This window comes from Daldinia vernicosa, assembly GCF_022497035.1.
Source record: "Daldinia vernicosa strain CBS 139.73 unplaced genomic scaffold F5Y00scaffold_14, whole genome shotgun sequence".
Classification (NCBI taxonomy): Eukaryota; Fungi; Ascomycota; class Sordariomycetes; order Xylariales; family Hypoxylaceae; genus Daldinia; species Daldinia vernicosa.
In genome coordinates, this window is record NW_025953930.1 from 617,150 (window position 1) to 636,544 (window position 19,395).

General features: G+C 46.8%; 5 protein-coding genes across 5 annotated transcripts; 3 read left to right on the forward strand and 2 right to left on the reverse strand.

Moving 5' to 3' along the window:
• Positions 1-1,285: 1,285 nt before the first annotated feature.
• Positions 1,286-3,654, reverse strand: F5Y00DRAFT_34428 (acid protease). The gene has a single exon (XM_048013516.1). The coding sequence runs from the start codon at positions 3,477-3,479 to the stop codon at positions 1,476-1,478; it is 2,004 nt and encodes a 667-aa protein (XP_047866557.1). The 5' UTR covers positions 3,480-3,654; the 3' UTR covers positions 1,286-1,475.
• A 1,711-nt stretch (positions 3,655-5,365) lies between these two features.
• F5Y00DRAFT_232819 (glycosyltransferase family 8 protein) lies at positions 5,366-7,389 on the forward strand. The gene is made up of 3 exons (XM_048007221.1): positions 5,366-6,231; positions 6,291-6,883; positions 6,938-7,389. Exons 1-3 carry the CDS (start codon positions 5,658-5,660, stop codon positions 6,971-6,973), a joined length of 1,203 nt encoding a protein of 400 aa, XP_047866558.1. The 5' UTR covers positions 5,366-5,657; the 3' UTR covers positions 6,974-7,389.
• Positions 7,390-9,032: 1,643 nt separating this feature from the next.
• F5Y00DRAFT_232821 (uncharacterized protein) lies at positions 9,033-12,506 on the forward strand. The gene is made up of 6 exons (XM_048007222.1): positions 9,033-9,930; positions 10,037-10,974; positions 11,068-11,152; positions 11,209-11,440; positions 11,492-11,943; positions 12,042-12,506. Exons 1-6 carry the CDS (start codon positions 9,651-9,653, stop codon positions 12,257-12,259), a joined length of 2,205 nt encoding a protein of 734 aa, XP_047866559.1. The 5' UTR covers positions 9,033-9,650; the 3' UTR covers positions 12,260-12,506.
• Positions 12,507-12,824: 318 nt separating this feature from the next.
• F5Y00DRAFT_232823 (uncharacterized protein) lies at positions 12,825-15,638 on the forward strand. Its single transcript, XM_048007223.1, has 6 exons — positions 12,825-13,401; positions 13,479-13,841; positions 13,898-14,079; positions 14,140-14,320; positions 14,380-14,981; positions 15,054-15,638. Exons 1-6 carry the CDS (start codon positions 13,323-13,325, stop codon positions 15,264-15,266), a joined length of 1,620 nt encoding a protein of 539 aa, XP_047866560.1. The 5' UTR covers positions 12,825-13,322; the 3' UTR covers positions 15,267-15,638.
• A 347-nt stretch (positions 15,639-15,985) lies between these two features.
• On the reverse strand, positions 15,986-19,148 carry F5Y00DRAFT_232824 (uncharacterized protein). Its single transcript, XM_048007224.1, has 2 exons — positions 17,628-19,148; positions 15,986-17,573 (listed from the first exon to the last, which is right to left on the reverse strand). The coding sequence occupies exons 1-2, from the start codon at positions 18,424-18,426 to the stop codon at positions 16,594-16,596; spliced, it is 1,779 nt and encodes a 592-aa protein (XP_047866561.1). The 5' UTR covers positions 18,427-19,148; the 3' UTR covers positions 15,986-16,593.
• Between the last annotated feature and the right edge of the window lie 247 nt (positions 19,149-19,395).

Genomic DNA, 19,395 nt, shown 5'->3' on the forward strand with positions numbered 1-19,395 from the left:
GAACTAAGTGCTCATACCTAATACTCATATCTATTTAACGGATGTCAAGGTTTCCCTCCGTCGACTTGTCATATTAATAGATAGATTAAGTCTAGCATAGTTTGGCCCGGGTGGTAGGCCAGAATTAGGGTAGCAATACTGCGTAAATCTTTGAGAGAGAATTCTTAATTCCTCTCTTACAGTTAGTCCAGCCTACATAGAGCTTAATCCATATGACATCAATCGGAGTCACCGTCGCGTTAATATCCAGACGTGGACTTCAAACGGCATGTTGCTGTTGCTCTAGCATGTTCGTCTCCTATTGGACAGCAGGTTTTCAGCTCCGGGCAAGGAATATTGATTCCTGACCCCTGAATAATGGACAATTATTACCCGATCAGGTATGTTCGGGTCTAAAGTAGCATCGAGGCAACGCTGTCGTTTCGTCTATTTTATGTACTTTGCTGACTGACAGACTGACCGCCAAGCTATGACAACCCCTCAGGAAGATCTCGATGTCTGATTTAGGTCTAGTACTGTACTTGTACCGTGCTGTGTTTGTGTAGGGATCTCGGAACTCTAATGGAGTTAAAGTCGTTTTCTTCCGCATGTAGAACAAGCTGTCAATCTAGTAGGTAATGAATAAACCCGACAATTTGTCCGTAATAACATGTATTCCGTATATGGATACTAGATAGCTATCGTAGCAAGCAGCAGTATCACATATCTTGGCACATAGCGTACCTAGTAGTAAAAGGAGCCTTTCTTTTCTTTTAGCGTCTCGCGTAAGAATCGATTTAATTGCGCAGGACCTCCGCGTTCTAATGGGTTATTAAGAATCTTACGTGGTACACAGATGAACCCGAAGGCGGCATAAGAAAGGAGATTGTGGCTTACTCCGAGACAGGCACTCAGACAATCTGTGTAATCTCTACATGGACTGATGGACAAAAAGAGGCTTATCCTGCGAAAGGTACCGTGACACGGCAGCATAGCAGACCGGTAACGCATCGAAGTCCAACCCCATCCCGTATGGCTGACAGGCTATGGTGGCCGCGAACCCCACAAGTGGGTAGAGTCCGAGTTCATCAACCAGCCTATGTACAGTACAAATAGACGCCGGGCGCTTATTTACATGGTATTCTTGACCTTAGTTAATAAAACAAAAATAGTACATGGTAGAATTTACATAGGTAGTAGTATTCGTATATATACGCACGTGTGCTATTTCATCTTGAAATAATTGCCATTACTGTGATATTTCATCATATCAGAAACCCGTTCAACCAAATGGTATCAATGGCCGCTCATTGCCTATCCCAAAATCTGACACGCGTATTTATGCACAGATCGTATGCAACTCCAGGATAAAAAAGAAGAAAATTCCTAGAATATTAGAACCATGTAACGCAGATTTTCAGTGTCAAATAAAAATTTTATGCCCAAGTCTATTTCCCACTTTCCCAATCTCTAGCCCCCGCAAGATGAGATTAGTATCATATTTGTCCATGCTGTTCCTGCGTAGGTGGTTGGTTTGCGCCGTGGCCCGGCGAATGTGGCGATTGCGGCGGCGCGTGATTTTGAAGCGGCGATGTCTGACCGTAAACTTGAGTCCCATCAAGTAGCTGTGGAGCGTACGTCGCTGACCCAGGCAGCTCTGTTGGTGTATTGCCGACAGCAGGAAGTTCGGTGCTGTAAGGCTGCCCGTATGGTTGTAAATATTGTTGAGGGTACTGCTGGGGATATTGCTGGAGATATGGTTGGGGAGGATATTGTTGCGGGTATTGCTGGGAGTACTGCTGATTATACATTGCCATGTTTGGCGGTTGCACTAGAGTGCCTGAAGACATCTCTGACACGCCCGGCGAGCTGGGATTTTTGACAGGCGCGTAGTATCCTTGCTCAGGGTTATTATGAGCCGTATATGTTGCATTAGGGACCGGGCCTTCGGGAGCAGGTGCCTTGCGACGGCGTAGGAAAAAGAAGGCAAGGGCAGCGATCAGTGCTAAGCCTGCGACGCCAACACATACCCCGATGGCAGCCTTGGCTCCTGTCGAAAGACCAGCCGCTGGGGAAGCAGTTTCTTGGGAGGCTGCGTTAGTTGCGGTAGGAGGGCTCACGGTGGCCGAGCTTTCTACATCGCTAGGCTTAAGAGCTGTCCAGGATCCTGACCACGATTCTTTCCAGTCGTTTGAGCTAGCCTTGATCGAATCGCTGTCCGCAAGCTCAACAACAGAGGGAGCTGGTATGTTAGGACCAGGTGCTTGGGCGAGCCACCACGATTTGGTACCCCAATTCGCACCAACAAACGCATCTTGGAGAAAAGCACGGCCAAGAGTGTAGATCTTGGCAGGACCTGTATAGCACGGGAAATATTGCGTTGATTTGTCGATCAATGGGGCTGTCAGCGTGAGGTTTAAATGCCGAAAGGGAACAGAGATGGAAACGTTCTTTGTGTTCGAGTCGCCTATAAAAACGAACTCCAAGACAGAGGCCGAGTTAACAATTTGCGTATATTTCGGCTCGTCGGTATTCCAGAAATATAAACCGAGGTCCTCATTATACGTCACAGGCAAATTCTTCGCAATAGCATCGCATGTCGACTTGGGTAGCGATAGGTAAGGAGAACAACCATCGACAGAGACTTGGACACCTCCAGAAGTGATAGATGAGTTGTCGGCTGCGAGGAGGCCGTCCAAAGATTCAAATTTCCATGGCGAAGAACCATCTATCACTTTGATACTGATGTCTCTCAAGGTGATATCTTTCGTAATGTCGTCAGAATACGTAAGAATATCCCCCACGATACGGTTCTGATCGTAACCGCCAAAGTAAAACGATCCCGACATCCGGGGGTTTGCGGATCCTATATGCATGCCGAAAGAGTTGGATGCGATAGTGTTGTGAGACCATAAATATCCAGGGGCGAGACTCGCATTAATGAGCGGTCCATAGTCGTTGGAGAAGGACTGGTTAATTGTTGCCGGGGCTCCTATCCCCAAGCAGCCTACCGTCAACGGATACCACTGACCATTTGGGTAAGCCATATATGACTCGCTCAACAAAGACAACGAGACGTTCTCTATCGTCGTACCTCCAAATTCCATCGAGTCGACCCACGACTTCGTCAAATCGCCTAGCACTTCTACACCTTGCATATAGTCTGGATTTGACTGATATTGAATCGACCCCGTTGACCCCGTAGTATCCACCTGCGACTGAGCATCGTTGTAGAGTCCAGCTTGGTTAGCATAACACGGAATCGTCGTATTGTGATTGCAGTAATCGCTTGTTAGAAGAAAGGTTTGAAATTCCCGCCCTGGGTACAGCGATATCTTCTGTTCGCTACCCATTGTCACCTCAATCGCCGGCCAAGGACCATCAGGTCCAAACGTCGAGCTGGACCATGTCGCCGCGATAGGCTTTGTGTCTGCCTTGACGAGTCCAAAGACCGCTAAATAGAAAAGAAAGGATACGGGTAAAGACCGTGTAGGGGCCATGACTTAAAGCACACACAAAGTGCGGTATAGACGACGCACTATTCTGCGGCTTGGTCCAAGACGGCACTCGACGTTGCTATCAAAGAGGAGAATTAAAAAAAGAAAAAAACACTGACATTGAAGAAAGAATGTGAGTAGAGAGCGGATGGGATGGGATCATCGCTATACCAGCCCGAAGAACGCTCGACTGGGGACAGAGTCCGCCTTGTATGATCCATACGAGAAGTACAGTACATGTATTTCAGCAGGTATACTCTATAGGATCTATTGAGCGCTTACGGAAAGCTGCCGCTATGCTAGGTATCTAGGCCAAGACAAGTCCTACCCAGGAATATTCAAGCAGACAAGGAGATGAGGAGGTGGATCGTGAGACTTGCCAGGGTCGCGTCCCACTATTTTTACATAGTACATACCATTAGAAAGGCTTTGAAGGATCTGAATGCTAGAGACCTCGAGCCGAATTTAGTTAAGAGTTGCATCAGCTTCCCGTTTGATGGAATCAGCCAGCAGTCTGCGCCCCTTTGCTGCTGTGGATGGGTCGCCCCTGGGATTTTCTCATCTCAAGAATTAAGATTCCAAGGCTGAAGTGGGAGAGATAAGGTTGATGTCGTGGAGCCACTCTGTGATCTGTACTGTGGTAATTCGACTCTGCGCGGTTACAGCATGAGTTTGTGATCTTATTTAATCCATAGACCAGCTCAGTAGCGAAGAGGAATTAGCCCATATCGCTGTATCCTATGTCTTCTTTCCCCTATACCAGATAGGTTCAGTAGAGTCTTGAGTGTTGTAAAGTAGGCTCTGACCATTTGGGGGCTAAAAATATACCAAGCTGAATACCTATCATCTCCACCATGAATAATACCCCATGAAGCTTACTAAGAATATTCTTCGTGAAGCTCATGTATATGAGACCCCAGAGACGTGCTATCATATGCCATCGTAGCGTGATTGGTAGCTTCGTAGCTCGGTAGCCTGGTTACTACTTAGGTGCTAAACGAGCAGCGATCAACCGAAGGGTCCGTCAGGGACTCGGAGCCGATCGTCTAATAGCAGCCAGGTCGTCGATCATGGAGGTTGACACCAGGTCAGGCAGAAAAAGCTCTACGAGCCAGTCTCAATCGAAAATTGGTGGCCGGATCTTGGCATTTTTGAACCTCTTTGAAAATGCCAAGATCCGGCCACCAATTTTCGATTGAGACTGCGAGCATAGTGCGACGCTTCCAGGTTTCATATTATGAGTCTCGAGCTGTAGGTGAATTCTGCAGAACGCATCTTGGGTTAGCTGCCACCCTTATAGCTGAATCCTTGCAGCGGTCGAGACTCTAATCCGTATTGCAGAATATATTTATGGCAATCGACGCCCTTGAAGATGGGATCGTATCAGGTTGATGATCTCGAGTATTCTTTCAGCCAATTGAAAGTTGTGATAGAGAAACTACCTAATCTAGGCAGAGTATAGAATTGTGTTAAGTAGAAAATACCTGAAGCCGCTATCGCGCAATCCGCGTTTATGTTGTACCTCGAAGGTGGAATTGAAAGAGATACGTTAGGTACGTAGGTACAGTGGAAATTAGAGTGTGTCCTTAAAGTTAGCGCGATGATATTAACGGCATAGCTGCATACAAGGATGTAGGTACCTGATAATTGGCCCCCACTGAAGCAGCAGGGCAGTACAATATCTACGCAGTTTACGTACGCAGTAAAGTACTATGTAAGCCACGTGTAGGCGAGTTAAGGTGGTACAATACATCCCTACGTAGCAGTATTGTACTTTTGTAGTGAGGTAGGTAAGTGGCGCCTCCAATGCGATTGCCCATCACCTCAATAATCCTCAATAATCTTGATTCAGCCTGTTCGGAATCTTATTCGGAAAACTAAGTCGGAAACATCACCACCATCACCACCACCACCGATTTCTCCCCAGTCCATCTACGTTACGGTATACTGTGGGTAGATAGGTTAGGTAGATATTGTTTTGATGTCAAATTACATAGCAAATGCCTATTAACTTATCCCCTCCTATTTTCTACTTGCAAAGTACCTTGTTTCCCCGATGAGTGCTGTTTCATCGCTTACCTATTGGTATTGATTCCTTTCTCGGCGAATCCTTAGTGATTCAACTTCCTCCTTCGTCTACCGTCGAATCTTAACCTCTCTCTTTGAACAATACCTTTCGATATGGCTCCGCTTTGGGGCTCCTCGTGGTCCTCTACATGGGGCTCTCTATCTGGATATAGCGCCGTTCAGAATGGCGAACAGAACACAACCCCAGGCTCTGCTACCGACTCACATCTCAAACCTAGCATCGGTCAGATTTTGAGTTCGAAGCGAGTGCGCTACGCTACCTTTTCCCTCGCTGCCGTCGGCATATTCCTACTCGGCTTCCGAAACTACGATCGTCTTCCATCTATCGAGAGTTTGCGAAGCGGTGGTGCCGCCGTCGCCGGTTCTAATTCGAATTGTCTTCCCGCGGTCGTACCGGCATTCGAAGATGCGCAAGTCAACTGGTCGCAATTCGCATACACGCAATATGTCACCAACGCTGCATATCTGTGTAACTCGGTCATGATCTTCGAGACTCTATCCCGCCTCGGTAGCAAGGCTGATCGCGTGATGATGTATCCCGAGAACATGATGGACGCTGGCGAGACGAACCCAACGTCGGAAGAGGCCAAGTTGCTCGCTAAGGCCCGGGACGAGTACAAGGTTAAGTTAGTGCCCGTAGAGATCAAACGACGAGCCGGAGCTGATGGTAAGCATGCCCGTGTCTGTTCTCAATTCTATTTCCTCTTTTTCTAATATCGTTTCAAGCTACCTGGGCCGAATCTTTCACCAAACTTCTTGCATTCAATCAAACTCAATACACCCGTGTCTTAAACGTCGACTCGGATTCAACTATTCTCCAGACTATGGACGAGCTATTCCTCATGCCACCGTGCCCTGTTGCAATGCCTCGTGCCTACTGGCTATTTCCGGACAACAAGATTTTATCATCTCAGTTGATGCTAGTGCAGCCCAGCGCGGTTGAGTTCGACAGGATCATGCAGAAGATGGAATCTGCCGGGCGCAACGATTACGATATGGAAATCGTGAACCAGCTATACGCAGACAGCGCTATGATTCTCCCGCATCGTCCTTATGACTTGTTAACGGGTGAGTTCCGTGGGGACAACCACGAGAACTATTTGGGTACCGACCGGGAAGAATGGGATCCTGTTGCCATTTATAACGAAGCAAAGTTCCTTCACTTCTCTGACTGGCCCGTGCCAAAGCCGTGGATCCCGATGTCTGATTCGATGCGACAAGACAAACAGCCTGCATGCGTGACAAGGAACGGCCAAGAGGACTGTTCAGCCAGAGAATTGTGGAACGGGTTTTATAATGATTTCGCGGAGCGGCGTGCGGTAAGTGCTGATCCTATATATCATGAAATTAGTATATACTAACATCTATATCAGAGGGTTTGCAACGCCGGAAGGAAAGCTAGGCGATAAATCAGGAATGTAGAGTGTTCCGTTTAGGTCGTTGGTTTATGTTCTAATAATGAATAACTCGGATTGTATTTTACGTGGCATGACATGTTATAGATACCAGCATTGAATAACTGAAGCGTTTTTCTTTCATAAAAGTTGATATTGCAACAGGGCGATTTAGATGTTACCCGTTTAGCGAAACCCACTCAATGCCGGCAGATGTTGCCACTAAAGGCTCGTCAGGGGCAATGTTATAAATAGGTGTTGTATTATGATAGTCGAGGTTTAGATGGACAATAAAGTTTTACTTGACAATTTACTAAGAGTTGTCTCGAGGACAGCGATGACAATTATTAATCACTTTCAAGGTGATCATTGAAATATTATATTAGGTAGTTTACGCAGTTTAAAATAGAGGAGTCAGTAGTCTTCTGTTGCCCTCAGGAATACTGCTTTATTAATGATGAATGAAGCTTCCTTTCTTTTAAGTGCTTCGAGATCGAAACCTTAGTATCATAGGAGCAGATCATTCGGCCTTTCCTATAGTTCTACATTAGAGTCATCTTCAACAAAGGTGCCAAGAGACTTTGAACCACCACATACAAAACCTTCGTAGAGCAATAGGGTTGCTCTTATTCTCGAGATGCGGAAAATCTGATTTTCGATAGGCACCCAATCTGTTTAGGTTTGGTGTTATTTCCCGATTTCAAGTATGGCGAAAAATAGTTGAACTGCTTTGCATTCGTATTCATGGTCAAGGAAACACAGTCCCACTACTTACACTATATGTTTTCATTAAGGAAAAAAGGAAATACGAGAATAGAGGAAGGAGACACGATGCTGCAACCCGTCCCGTGAAATGGGTGTTACTCTACTTATATGTTGCACGGCTTGTCTTGCAAGCAAACCCCCTTCCCCCTTTTCAGGTTCCCCCTTTTCTGCTAGTACTTCGGAAAGAAGTTCGTCTGCGTATCTAGGTAAGTCCTAGGAAGTTTTCTTAGCATCACTTGTCTCTTTACGCATATGCAGCTTTACGAGCTTTCATTTCCTCCAACAGGGAGATGATAGCTCCAGTTTATCCGGCTAAACAAAGAATGACGTAGGTACGTTTCCGTCTAACTATTACTACACTAGAGGATATATAACTATACTAATTAGAACTAGTTACAAGAGCCCGATGAAATAATTTAGGCCTCAAATATGGCCTGTCTTCTTTTTAGCAAGACAGGAACATATTCATACTTAAGTACCCTCTAGTGTAGCGACTTGTTGATATTGCTTTAGTAGGTATCATTCATCATTGTAGGCAGTGACTATTGTTGTATATGAATTGTTAAAAATTTGACAGGAAATACTAAAGCAACGAATACCATACATACAAGTGACTATGGTGCTGGGTTATAGTTTGCGAAGACATCCCAAAACTCAACTTGACGGGAGAAAAGAGATACATTAATTCTGAACCCGATAACTATCGAACAATCCTTACACACTAATTACGGGATGATGTCACCTCTATTGGACTTACGAGTATTAATTTTTTAAACGTGCCCTACATATTAAATGATATTCGCTATTAGTCTCGCCATGATTTAATGCGTTTCGATCTTTAACTTGAACCTCTTTTATATGGCATCCCCTGACTCGCGATGTTAGGCTAGTCACCTTTATATTTCTAGGCAATTTCTTTAGACTTTGATTTGGACTTGGATCACGCATCATTGTTATTAATGCCGAGCTATACTAACTTATACCAAGATACTAGTATGATGCTTAGATCACTACATAAGCCATCCGTACTCGCACGTGGTATTGGATATTATGTAATTCGTGCAACCCAAGCAAATAAAAACTTTTTCAAAGCTAACATCTTTTTGATTCCATTCTTTTCACTTCCTAACCCAAATCCACTGTCAAACAATAGCTGAAAGACGCTTACCTGTGAGGGATATACCTATGTAAAGCATGTATCATTTCTTTACACTGCCCACGCCAAAAACGACTAGTGGGGGTTATTTGCTATTAGAGTGCCTATCAGAAGCCGAATTTGGCCGTTCGGCAAATCCGAATTCGCGGTATCGGTAGATCGGTAGGCCGCATACAGCTATGAGTTGCGCTTAACTATAACTGTAACAGTAGGTGGGTGCGCTATATTACTACCAACGACTACCAACGACCGGTATGGAGACGCCGTGATTCGCCCATGTCGATGATTTGCTACATCGATATCTAACAGCCGGCCAAGAACTTGACGAACCAGGATGTCGGATTCAGGGTCCCCCCTCGTCTAGTTTACAGCAGGCTGAGCATCAACTTGAATGGCTAGAAAATGGCTAGAAATATACTAGGTAGGATAGAGCCCCAAATAGTGTATGAGGGTGGGGGAGGATAAATACAAGGGTTGAAGAAAAGGAAGGTGAGCGCATGAAAAGTGCCGTCATGATGGAACCAAACTTCGATCTAATTAATTTCTTCCTTCGCGCAACATACCTACCTACATAGTGCATCTCATCAACGTCCCTTACCCCTTACCTATAACGATACCCTGGGTTGTGAGAACCTGTGTTTGTATGCATGTCATGTTACGATCTAGTCCGGTTTAGTCCATCTTACGCATTTTGATCTTCGGTATCGGTATTCCTACTGCAGTTCTCTAGTCCATGCTCAAGCGCTCTCGGTTGCGTCTCGACAGTCGGTGATGGCCATCGACGCCGAGGAGCTTCTTATCCAACCTTTCCGAGAAGTTGTAGAGCGGGGCAAGGAAGCCGTCGCTAATGCCGAGGCAGCGGCCGGCAGCCGTGACGATGAAGACGAAGACGGCGCCGATCCGTCAAACGGACGAAATGTGACGGATATGCTCAAAGCAGCACGCTCACTGGTTAAAGAAGGCGAACGAGCTTTGAAGAGACTCCTGCCACTATGGCAAGAACGCGTCGACAAACACGGCGATACGTTCACGGAGGCTATGCGACAGAATGGTGAATGCTTACCTATTACTGCTATTACTACTAAAGAGTTGCGACATGCCGTTGCTACATAAACTGAGGTCATGTTCAAGGAACTCTACTAACTCTAAACTTATAGATCGGATTCTCGATAACCAAAGACGGTTAGAAGATTTACTATACGACTTGGATGATTTCGTCGAGGTTGATTCATTCGACTCCGAAAAGTTCGCAGATGTGCAAGCGTCGTCCAAGGCATTTGCTCTAACTCTTATGGAAACTATGAAGAGACTACATATAGAAGAAAACGTGCGGGAAACACCGTCCCCTCCGCCGTGGATACAGCCGTTATCTTCACGAGATTCGAATAGCAAGGGCCGTAGCAACGGCGGATCTATTACCACTATGAGGCACAGCGATAATGCCGGCATGAGTGGCGCCAGCACACCGTCTAGGCGACCGTCTAGTCCCGATATACTAGGGGCAGAGCGCGATTTCATCAGTCTTATATCCGGCCCTCCGAGTGCACCACCTCCAAACCCGAGGACGTCGGCCTGGGTTAGCGAACAGACTACCGCTGCTAAATCGTGGTCTCGCAGTAATTCAATCCCAGAAGACGAATACTTCGTAGGGCAACCTGTCATCTTTAATAGCCTCGACAGCCTTACTATACACGGCCAAGAGTTATCCGTACCGCCTAATGCACCTAAAAGCCCGGATACTTCATATAGTAGGATATCGTGGTACACTACTACTGGTAGTTACGCCTCGGGCCCCAGATCATCCGTATACGTCCCCACGAGCGACCAGAGAACCACCTCGCTTGCGAAGTCCATAACAGACCCCCCTGGAACCCACGGACCGATCGAAGTTGAGCTACCGCGATTGCCGAGTCCACCGGCTTACGAAGATGGCCTCATACCTGCAGAGGAACTTTTTGCGGCAAGAAAGGACTCGTTCTCTGGCTATCAGATCGGATTAGACAGCAGCCTTTATATACATAAGGGCTTATGCGCGGGTTCGCAGACGTATCGATTTAAGGGGCGCAAGGCTGCAACCAAAGCCGTAATGGAATACGTAAGGGCATTTTGGTTTATTTATCCGTCGCCTATACCGTAGAAGACTGATATGTTCGTAACGAGGCGACTTATGCTAATTTTGTATAATCAGGGAACTAGACGAAGTACCGCCCGGTGCACAGAATGCGAGTTCGCGCAATCCCTATTGGAAGTAGAGCTCGACGACGCTCTTGACCGTAAGCCAAATCCCTTAATAATCCCAGCTCACTCGGTTAACCCTCGATACTCGTAGCGAGTGCCAATTTTAGCAAATCCGGCGTCTTGTATCGTCTTCGGTTTCTATATAAATCCCACATGGCCTCGGATTCAGCATTTGTGGTGCGATTCGCCTGCCTCTTCTGCGCAGAAAAGGGGCAAACCGTCTATGCCGACGATGCCACGATATTTACAACTCAAGACCAATTGTTTCAACACTTGTCGCGCCATCCACAGCCTTTGCCGGAGATCCCTGGGATCACGATCCTGTAAGAATACGGTCTTTGATTCTCCAAGTAGTTTAGCTAACCGCCTAAAAGGTATGGCGAAGTACCCAAAAACGACCCTACTGTTGAAGATTACGACCTTCACTTCCCCAACCCTCCGGTAGCTAGCCTGCTTCCAGACACAACGACTCTATCCAAGTTACCATCTGCAAGAGCTGTAAAAAGCCATATTAGACGGTATGGACGTGATCTAACGGATCCCGATGGAAATTTGGACCGAGTAATGAAGTTTATGGAAGGCGCCCGGATCGTGGGCGTCGAATTTCCAGAGAATTGGAAGGGAAAATGGTGTACCGGGTGGCACGATGGTCAATGGGGATCCTTCCCTACGAAGTATATCATCCTCGAACTGCCCGCAAATCTTCCAGGCTCGAATACGTGTACCGACGGCATGTTAGTTACGACACGGTGGAAATTCGAGGTGAAGGATCCGTCATCAGGATGGTTGCAATTTGATAAAGACGAAACTTTGTCCAATGTTTCCTGTATGTTGCATCTCAGCCCAACTTAATCCCCCCTATATTCCCTTTTAGTAGTCCCGTAGTGGACTCGGTTGCTAATTAGATACCGACACTTCGTGCAGGGCTTAACCAGGACGACTGGTGCTGGTACGGAACGAAGAAGAATGGTAAGGGAGGGCTTTTCCCACGATTCTTCGTAAAGCAAGAGTCGCTAAGAAGTGGTGGGATTCGGAACGGAGAAGAGGATGAAGACACTTTACCCAAGGCTAAGAAACCGGGAAGCTTTGCGTTACCTACCATAAAGATGCGTAGAATGACCATTGGTAGTAGTTCATCTTAATATGTGTGCAGACAATGGTGATCCGCGGAGGAACTGCCGAAGAGGCGATACGTTAACTTACAATACCCTCTACGTTAGGAAGTATTTACTTGTAGGCACTCGGAGTTGTAGGAGTTCGGGATGGTAGGGGAGGTATGTTGCCATTACGCTCGGGGCTATTAACTTGCTATATGGGAGGTTTATGGAAGGTTCATATACTAGGCATATAGAGGCATTTAGCTGCTATAACAATGCTTTTACATATGTATAAGGACTGTGTATAAGGACTGCGTAATATGAGTATAAGACGGTATAGATACTCAGTAATAAGCAATGTGGGGTTAAGGTAGGTAACGGTCCCGCACCCCAATAGCTTTACCTAGGTACCTAGGTACTCTACCCCACACCCGCCAAATAAGATTGTGGCTTTAGCAGTCGATACGTACCGACGCTAAAGCGGTACCTCGCCTAGGTACTTCAGGATGATGACATCACCAGAATTATCATCCCTTGCTCTTCGCCTCTAAAATCGTCCAGCCTTGTAGTCGATGATGGAGATACTAGCCGCATGCAAACTCGTCTGTCTCCTTGGTCATATTCTATTCGATAAAGGAGACAGGAAGGGCTTGAACGCCTCTTTCTTTTTTGAAACTAGTAAAGTCTATCACTTGAGTCTTCTGATAGGTAAACCACAAGCCAGATTTCTGTGGTGCCACAAGTTGCTGTAGCTGCTACGTCATATTTGTCTAACGCAATGGCCACATAAGAAAACGTGAAGCTCTGAAGGACATTGGAAGCTACCTCCTAGACCTATGTAGCTTTTCGAGCTTAGCTTGTCTGCTTGTGACGGCAGGGCGGTAAACAAAGGAAAACAGTGACGTGATACATTTTGACTTTTGACATGTTCATCATCCTTCATCATCATACATTTTTTAAAACTCCACTGACCTTTCTCTCCCGTACCAAACAAAACCATTGCAATTCCTTCCATCCTTCACGATATTTATCATAGTCACAGTCCAACATACTTAATTTTTCTGTAATACAACGGATACCTACCTGTAGCTTAGATACCTAAACCGTCATGAGGTGGCTTTCAACCGTCCTCTCCCTCGGCCTGGTGGCTGATGCCGTCGTGGGTAGTAGCTGGTTTAGTAAAGCCGGTAAGTTATCATAAAGTTATATTCCTTGAGTTGATCGCATGGTAGGTGACACCTGCTGATACCTTTGTTAAACACAGCATATAACAAGTGGCACGAGACTGAACTAGAACGATGGCTGTCCGACAATGATATCCCCTATCCTACACCGGCTGATCGAAAAGATCTCGAAAACTTGATTCAGAAGAATTGGGATTCTTACGCCGTTGCCCCTTACAAGAACTGGGACACAGACAAACTTACAGCATACCTGAAATCAAAGGGTATAGAGACTAAAGAGTCTGCCAAGTCGAACAAGGATTCGCTTGTTAGCCAAGTAGCGAACGCTTGGTACGAGACGGAAGACAAAGCCCAGACGGCCTGGACCAATGTTCAAGAATGGATCTTGGATACCTGGTCCGACAGTGCTCTAAAGGCGTTTGCTGACAAGCATGGCATCCCAGGTAACATTCCTAAATACCTTCAAGCCCATTTGGTATCTTGCTAATACCGTGTATAGTCCCCCAGCCACGAACTCGTGATACTCTCCTTCAGAAGGTTCGCTCTAACTACGAGACCGTAGCGAAGAAAGCTGGCGAGACCGCTTCGTACCCTGGAGATTGGCTTTACGACTCTTGGTCCGAGTCCGACTTGAAGGAGTGGCTTGACACCCATGGCTTCCCTGCTCCCCAAATCACTGACGTAAGGAATCCCTGTGTATAGATCTAGTTAAACGTACTGAACTAACGCCGTGAACATTAGCGTAACCGATTGATTGCCTTGGTTCGCCGCAATTCTCACCTTGCTTATGTGAAATTACAGGAGCAGAAGGCGTCTGCATCCGCTAGTGCCCGTGCCGCCTACGCTACTCTCACCGACAAGCTTATTGATGCTTGGAGCGAGTCTCAGCTGAAGGAATTCTGTGACAAGAACGGAATCAATGGTAAGCAACTTAAATATCAACCGGATTTCTCTCACAACTTTAACTAACAATATTTCCAGTTCCTCAGGGAAGCAAGGCCAATGAGCTACGTGCTCTTGTCCGGAAACACCGCGCTGCTATCCTTGGTGATAACGTGTCCGCATCGGCTTCAAGTGCTTTCGGCGCTGCTACTAGCAAGGCTGGAAACCAGTACGCCAAGGCTACTAACGATGCCAGTCTTGCCGCTCAGGATGCTTTTAACAAGGCAGTTGATTACTGGTCTGCGAGCCGACTGAAGGCTTACTTGGATGCTCGCGGGGTTCCCGTTCCCCAGGGATCGAAGATTGACGAGCTCCGCGCCTTAGTGCGACGCAACGCCCACAAGACTGCCCACCCTTACAGCGCCTGGTCTTGGGACGACCTGTCCTACGATAATCTGAAGAAGTACCTAGCTAGTAGCGGCAACAAAGCTGCGCAGAAGGTTGCCGAGAAAAGCTCTGCTACCCGAGACGAACTCGTAGACGCCGCTCAATCGGCTTACTCGTCTGCTTCAAGTGCCGGCGGCAATTCGTACGCCTCTGCGACAAGCTACCTGGCTCAGGCTACCGAGGCGGCGAAGAAGAGCACTTTCGACACTTGGAGCGAGAGTGAGTTAAAGGCGTACCTAGACAGTTACGGTGTAGTAAGTTCACTTCCATCTCGTATAGTTACGGTAAATCGTGTATAAAACAAAAATATGCTAACTCCGACGCAGCCCGTCCCCCAGGGCTCTACCCTCAACGAGCTCCGCGCCGAGGCGCGCAAGCAATTGACATACTTCAAGTACGGCACCTCCAACCCGGCTAGCACTGTGTTTGCCAAGATTGGCGAGAGCGTCAAGGATGCGTACCAGTGGGTCGTGGCACAGCTGGGTGCTGGTTCTGAGGTCGCGAAGAAGAAGGCCGGTGAGGTCAAGGAGGAGCTATGATCATATCATTATCATCACGCTCAAATACCTTGTATATTAAGTAAGATTGGGGAAGAGATGAAATTCGAAACGATGTTGAGATGGGAGAAGAATTCGATGAAGTGCGTAGCTGTTGAATGAGAAAGACGAGCACGCGAGGATGATAAAATATGGATCGATTTGGGAACGAAAGTTAAAACGAGGTGTATTGTTCTATGGCTCCTTTTATCACGGGTTGGGTAGGTAGGGTCACAACACTGGCTAGTACAATACGATTTCTAGGACTATCTCCTGCTTAAGGGGGTTCCTGTTAGCAACCGAGAAGGCAAGACTTCACACTGGCATTTGTCTATCCTAAATGATGAAGTACTGTAGTTGAGATTGTAAGATTACCTGTTTTATTACGATGAATTGATGTCTTGTATTGTCACAACTTTCACTTTTCCGACTTAACGAGGTTGTCTGCAATCTAGGTACCTGTTATTGAGGCTGGTAAGTTAATATCGAAAGTTAAAGTTAAATAGGGAATACTGACCTTTATATAGCATATTCTTATAAAATAACGATGGTCAAACTTCGCCTCATTTTATTCTAAGAGGGTTTGAAACTATTCCAGGGTGCGGAAATAGAGAGAGATGCGATATTAGCGATGATGATAATATCAGTCTAAAGATGATTGATTATAGAGACACTCATATCAACAGGATGCCAATTTCACAAACGAGAATAGACATTATGACGAAACTAATTTTAGATTGACTTCTCTATGAAATAACATCTCGTAAGAGGTTGCCAACGACATTGCCTCTTCAGGGGTAAGACTACGTGCGAGCTTCATACTTTTCAGCATGGAGTCAAACAACACGACTTGTCTTCGCAAATATATCCGCATCATTATCGTCCTTACACAGTACTATTAACGCCAGGTTCTGCTTTTGTCTATGGCCGTCTAAATAAGCACCAGAGCTTTTCAGGCTAGATTGTGAGGTCTTCAACCTCCAGAACGAACAAGAGATATAAGGAAATAATCGACAAGCATGCATGATAATTTCGCGGGACTGTCACCAAATCTCTTGATTGGAATGGCCATGGGTAAGAGTATTGTATCGCCAGCCATGGCTAGCATTCATTAGATGCTAAATCAGAACCGTCTGACAGGGGTTGTAGGTACAGGTGCTGGAGGTAAAGAAAATAAAAATCACCCCATGATCGATCTGTATTAGATTCGTCTTGCGGATAGGTGATCAATGGCCAGGGAATGACCTATGGGAATAGGCCACACCGTCCATCGGCGTATTGTGATAACAAAGAAAAAAAAGCGTCGGGCGAGAGTATGACGTGTCAAAGACTAGATCCTGAGATTTACGTCGGGAATGCTCCTCTGCCGTTTATGGCCTAGATGGTGCTCCGACGATGCTTTCCTCTTCTGTGTCACGGTCGAGAGAGGGCTGCTGGCGAGCTCAGACATCTTCTTCTGCTTACGCATGGGAGAGATGGGAACGTTGGTAGTAGCGATGCGCCCATCCTTGATGCCACGAAGAGTGCCTTCAAAATAGGGACCAGAGAAGGCGAGAGATTCTCGGGTAGCCTTACTACGGCTAATTAACTGATGATTCGCTTGGTCTCGGCGAAACGCACCAACAATGTTGCTATTATGTTGGAAGTGGTCAAGGAGAGATGTCACATCGCTGGACGCAGTACCGGGGCGGCCGGGTGTACGACCAGGCGTGCGGAATATTTGATCATCCGCCCCGTCATGCTCGTGGGTCTTCTCTTCTTCAGACGATTCATCGCCCTCGTCATCATCATCGTCATTATCCAATGTGATGAAGTCTTCCAACTTGAGATTCTTCTCTGCTTCATCGACGACTTGGTCGTCCGAATCAGACGTCTCAACTGCATTCCCATCAGACATCTGGGAGTACCAAGCTTCTTCAGGGCCGACGGCGTGTGTATTCATAAAGTCCCCATAAGTGCTAGAGGAGATCATACCGCTCATCATGATGCTACCCGGGTTGCTGAGCATAGGAGAAGACTGGGTTTGATCAAAATAGTGGAAGTTGAACTGCTCTGGAGAGAGATCAAAACCTCTCCCTCTCATGGTTTGATGAGTGAAGATCATCATCTTGCCGGTTCTCGGGTTTAATATCGCAATGGGCTTCTTGCTAGATTTGTCCAGGTTGAACCGACCAACGCGTGGTTGCCCGCGGCGTGGCCGAACGAGCGTAATAACATCCGAATCAGAGTCGTCGTCTACAGTCTCCCGCCGAGTCTTACGTCGGACGGGTTTCTCAGGCGGGTCTTCCTCATCGGTAGTATCCCCATCAGCTACGAGGGGAAGATTAGTATAAACTTGTCATCAGCCAAATTACTCTCACTCACTTTGATATCCGTCAAGGGAAATATCGTCGTTCTCGGACAGGTCCATGGGGGTGTTGGCGGCAGTTGATAGATCCTGGGTTGTCGCAGGTGTAGGAACTGGCGTACTATCTTGATCGTCTAGGGATTTGATTAAAGCCTCAAAATCAGAGGCTGGCTCGTCGTCAAAGCCCAACCAGTCGCCGGCAGCGGTAGAATAATTATCCCAGAATGCTTCCGAGTTGGACGAGTCGTAAGGATCAGCATCGTGCTCAATTTCTCGACGAAAAGATGGGTCGAGAATGCTCTTGTCAACGAAGAGATCAGGGAAAAAACCATGGTCTACATCGTCGTCAGTTTCTGTCGAGTCATCGTCCGACGAATCTTCAGGGATATCAAAGCGGACACGCCGTTCTGTGCTGGTATATCCCTGATCAATTGTGAGGTCATCGTCAGCGTCTGCTTCAGAGGAGATGCCACCCCAACTGGCATTGTCGTCCGCATCGTCATCGTCACCCTCGTACTCATCCCCACCCTCATCGTCGTCGTCGTCGTCTTGTTCATCCTGTTCGTCCTCGTCATCATGCGGCCGAGGGGAGCGCGAGCTGCGAATGGGTTTGTGCAGTTCATGCGAGAGAATATGCTCCTCCTCGACCGCGTTTATTCCATCCTCGTCGTCGTCGTCAGAATCACTGATGTCTTCTACTCCAGAATAACCACCCTCGTCAGAGAGGTCGAGTGACGACGAAGCGTCCGAGGCACGACGCCTGGAGACCTTGACGGGAGTAGTCGGTGGCCGTTGTTGCCGTACGTTGCGGGACATTGTATTGTACCGTATGCTAATTATAGAGGATATGCGAGAAATACAGGGGTAATGGTTCCACCCCCGGATTCGAGGTTGAGAAAATCGAGACAAACGGCGGTGAAGCCTTAAGTGATAGTTACTCGAATAGTGCAGATAGTGCAGATAGTGTCCACTCTCGTGGTAGTATAAAAACCCTGTGGTTTCTCGACAGCACCCTTTTTCAAGGTTATGCCTGAGTTTACAAGGGTATACGGAACGAAGTAATGGGCGATTGTTAGGAGGAGAAAGAGGTAAAGGGGTTGAGGGAAGAGTATATCGTCGTCACTAAGCCGAAGTCGTATATGCCGGCAATGGATGGGCGAAATGCGCACAATAATGCAGTAATTCTGTTTAATATTCAGACTTCCGGGAGGTAACCCTTTGGCTGAAAAAAGGGCACACAAGACAGTGAAAGCCTGTATAACTTCGTCGAGTTGTCGAATTGCGATTGAATATCTCGGTGAACTGCTGGACTACGGGACATGACCAGGAACGCCAGACATGTCCCGTAGTGGGTATTTACAGCTCAGCGACGGCCGAAGGCATGGTTCTCGACGAAGTTTTAGTGTGATCTAACTGGAATACTTTCTTGAAAGCTGTTTGTAGTGCGACTTCGTTGTCTGGTTGTAGTTTGGATTTCCTGAGAGGAAAAAGTAAGAAAGGGAAAAGATGCAATCGCAGGCCCGGGAAAAAAACACTGGTGGATATATCCCACTGTAACTGCAGCGTAACTTTTTTTTTTCTTTTTCTTTTTTAGTTCCATTGGTGGGGTGACCCTGGACTTCCCGCAGCTCTGCACGGTCCCTGATTTGTTCACCCCCGTCGACAGGCTGAACTAAACCTGTTAAGGAGATGTGTCACCGCCTTTTTGACTTGCATTTTTCTTAGCGCACTAAAGCCTAAAACACCCCTCTAGAACCACCAATTTGTCCCTTGCGGTCCACTGCA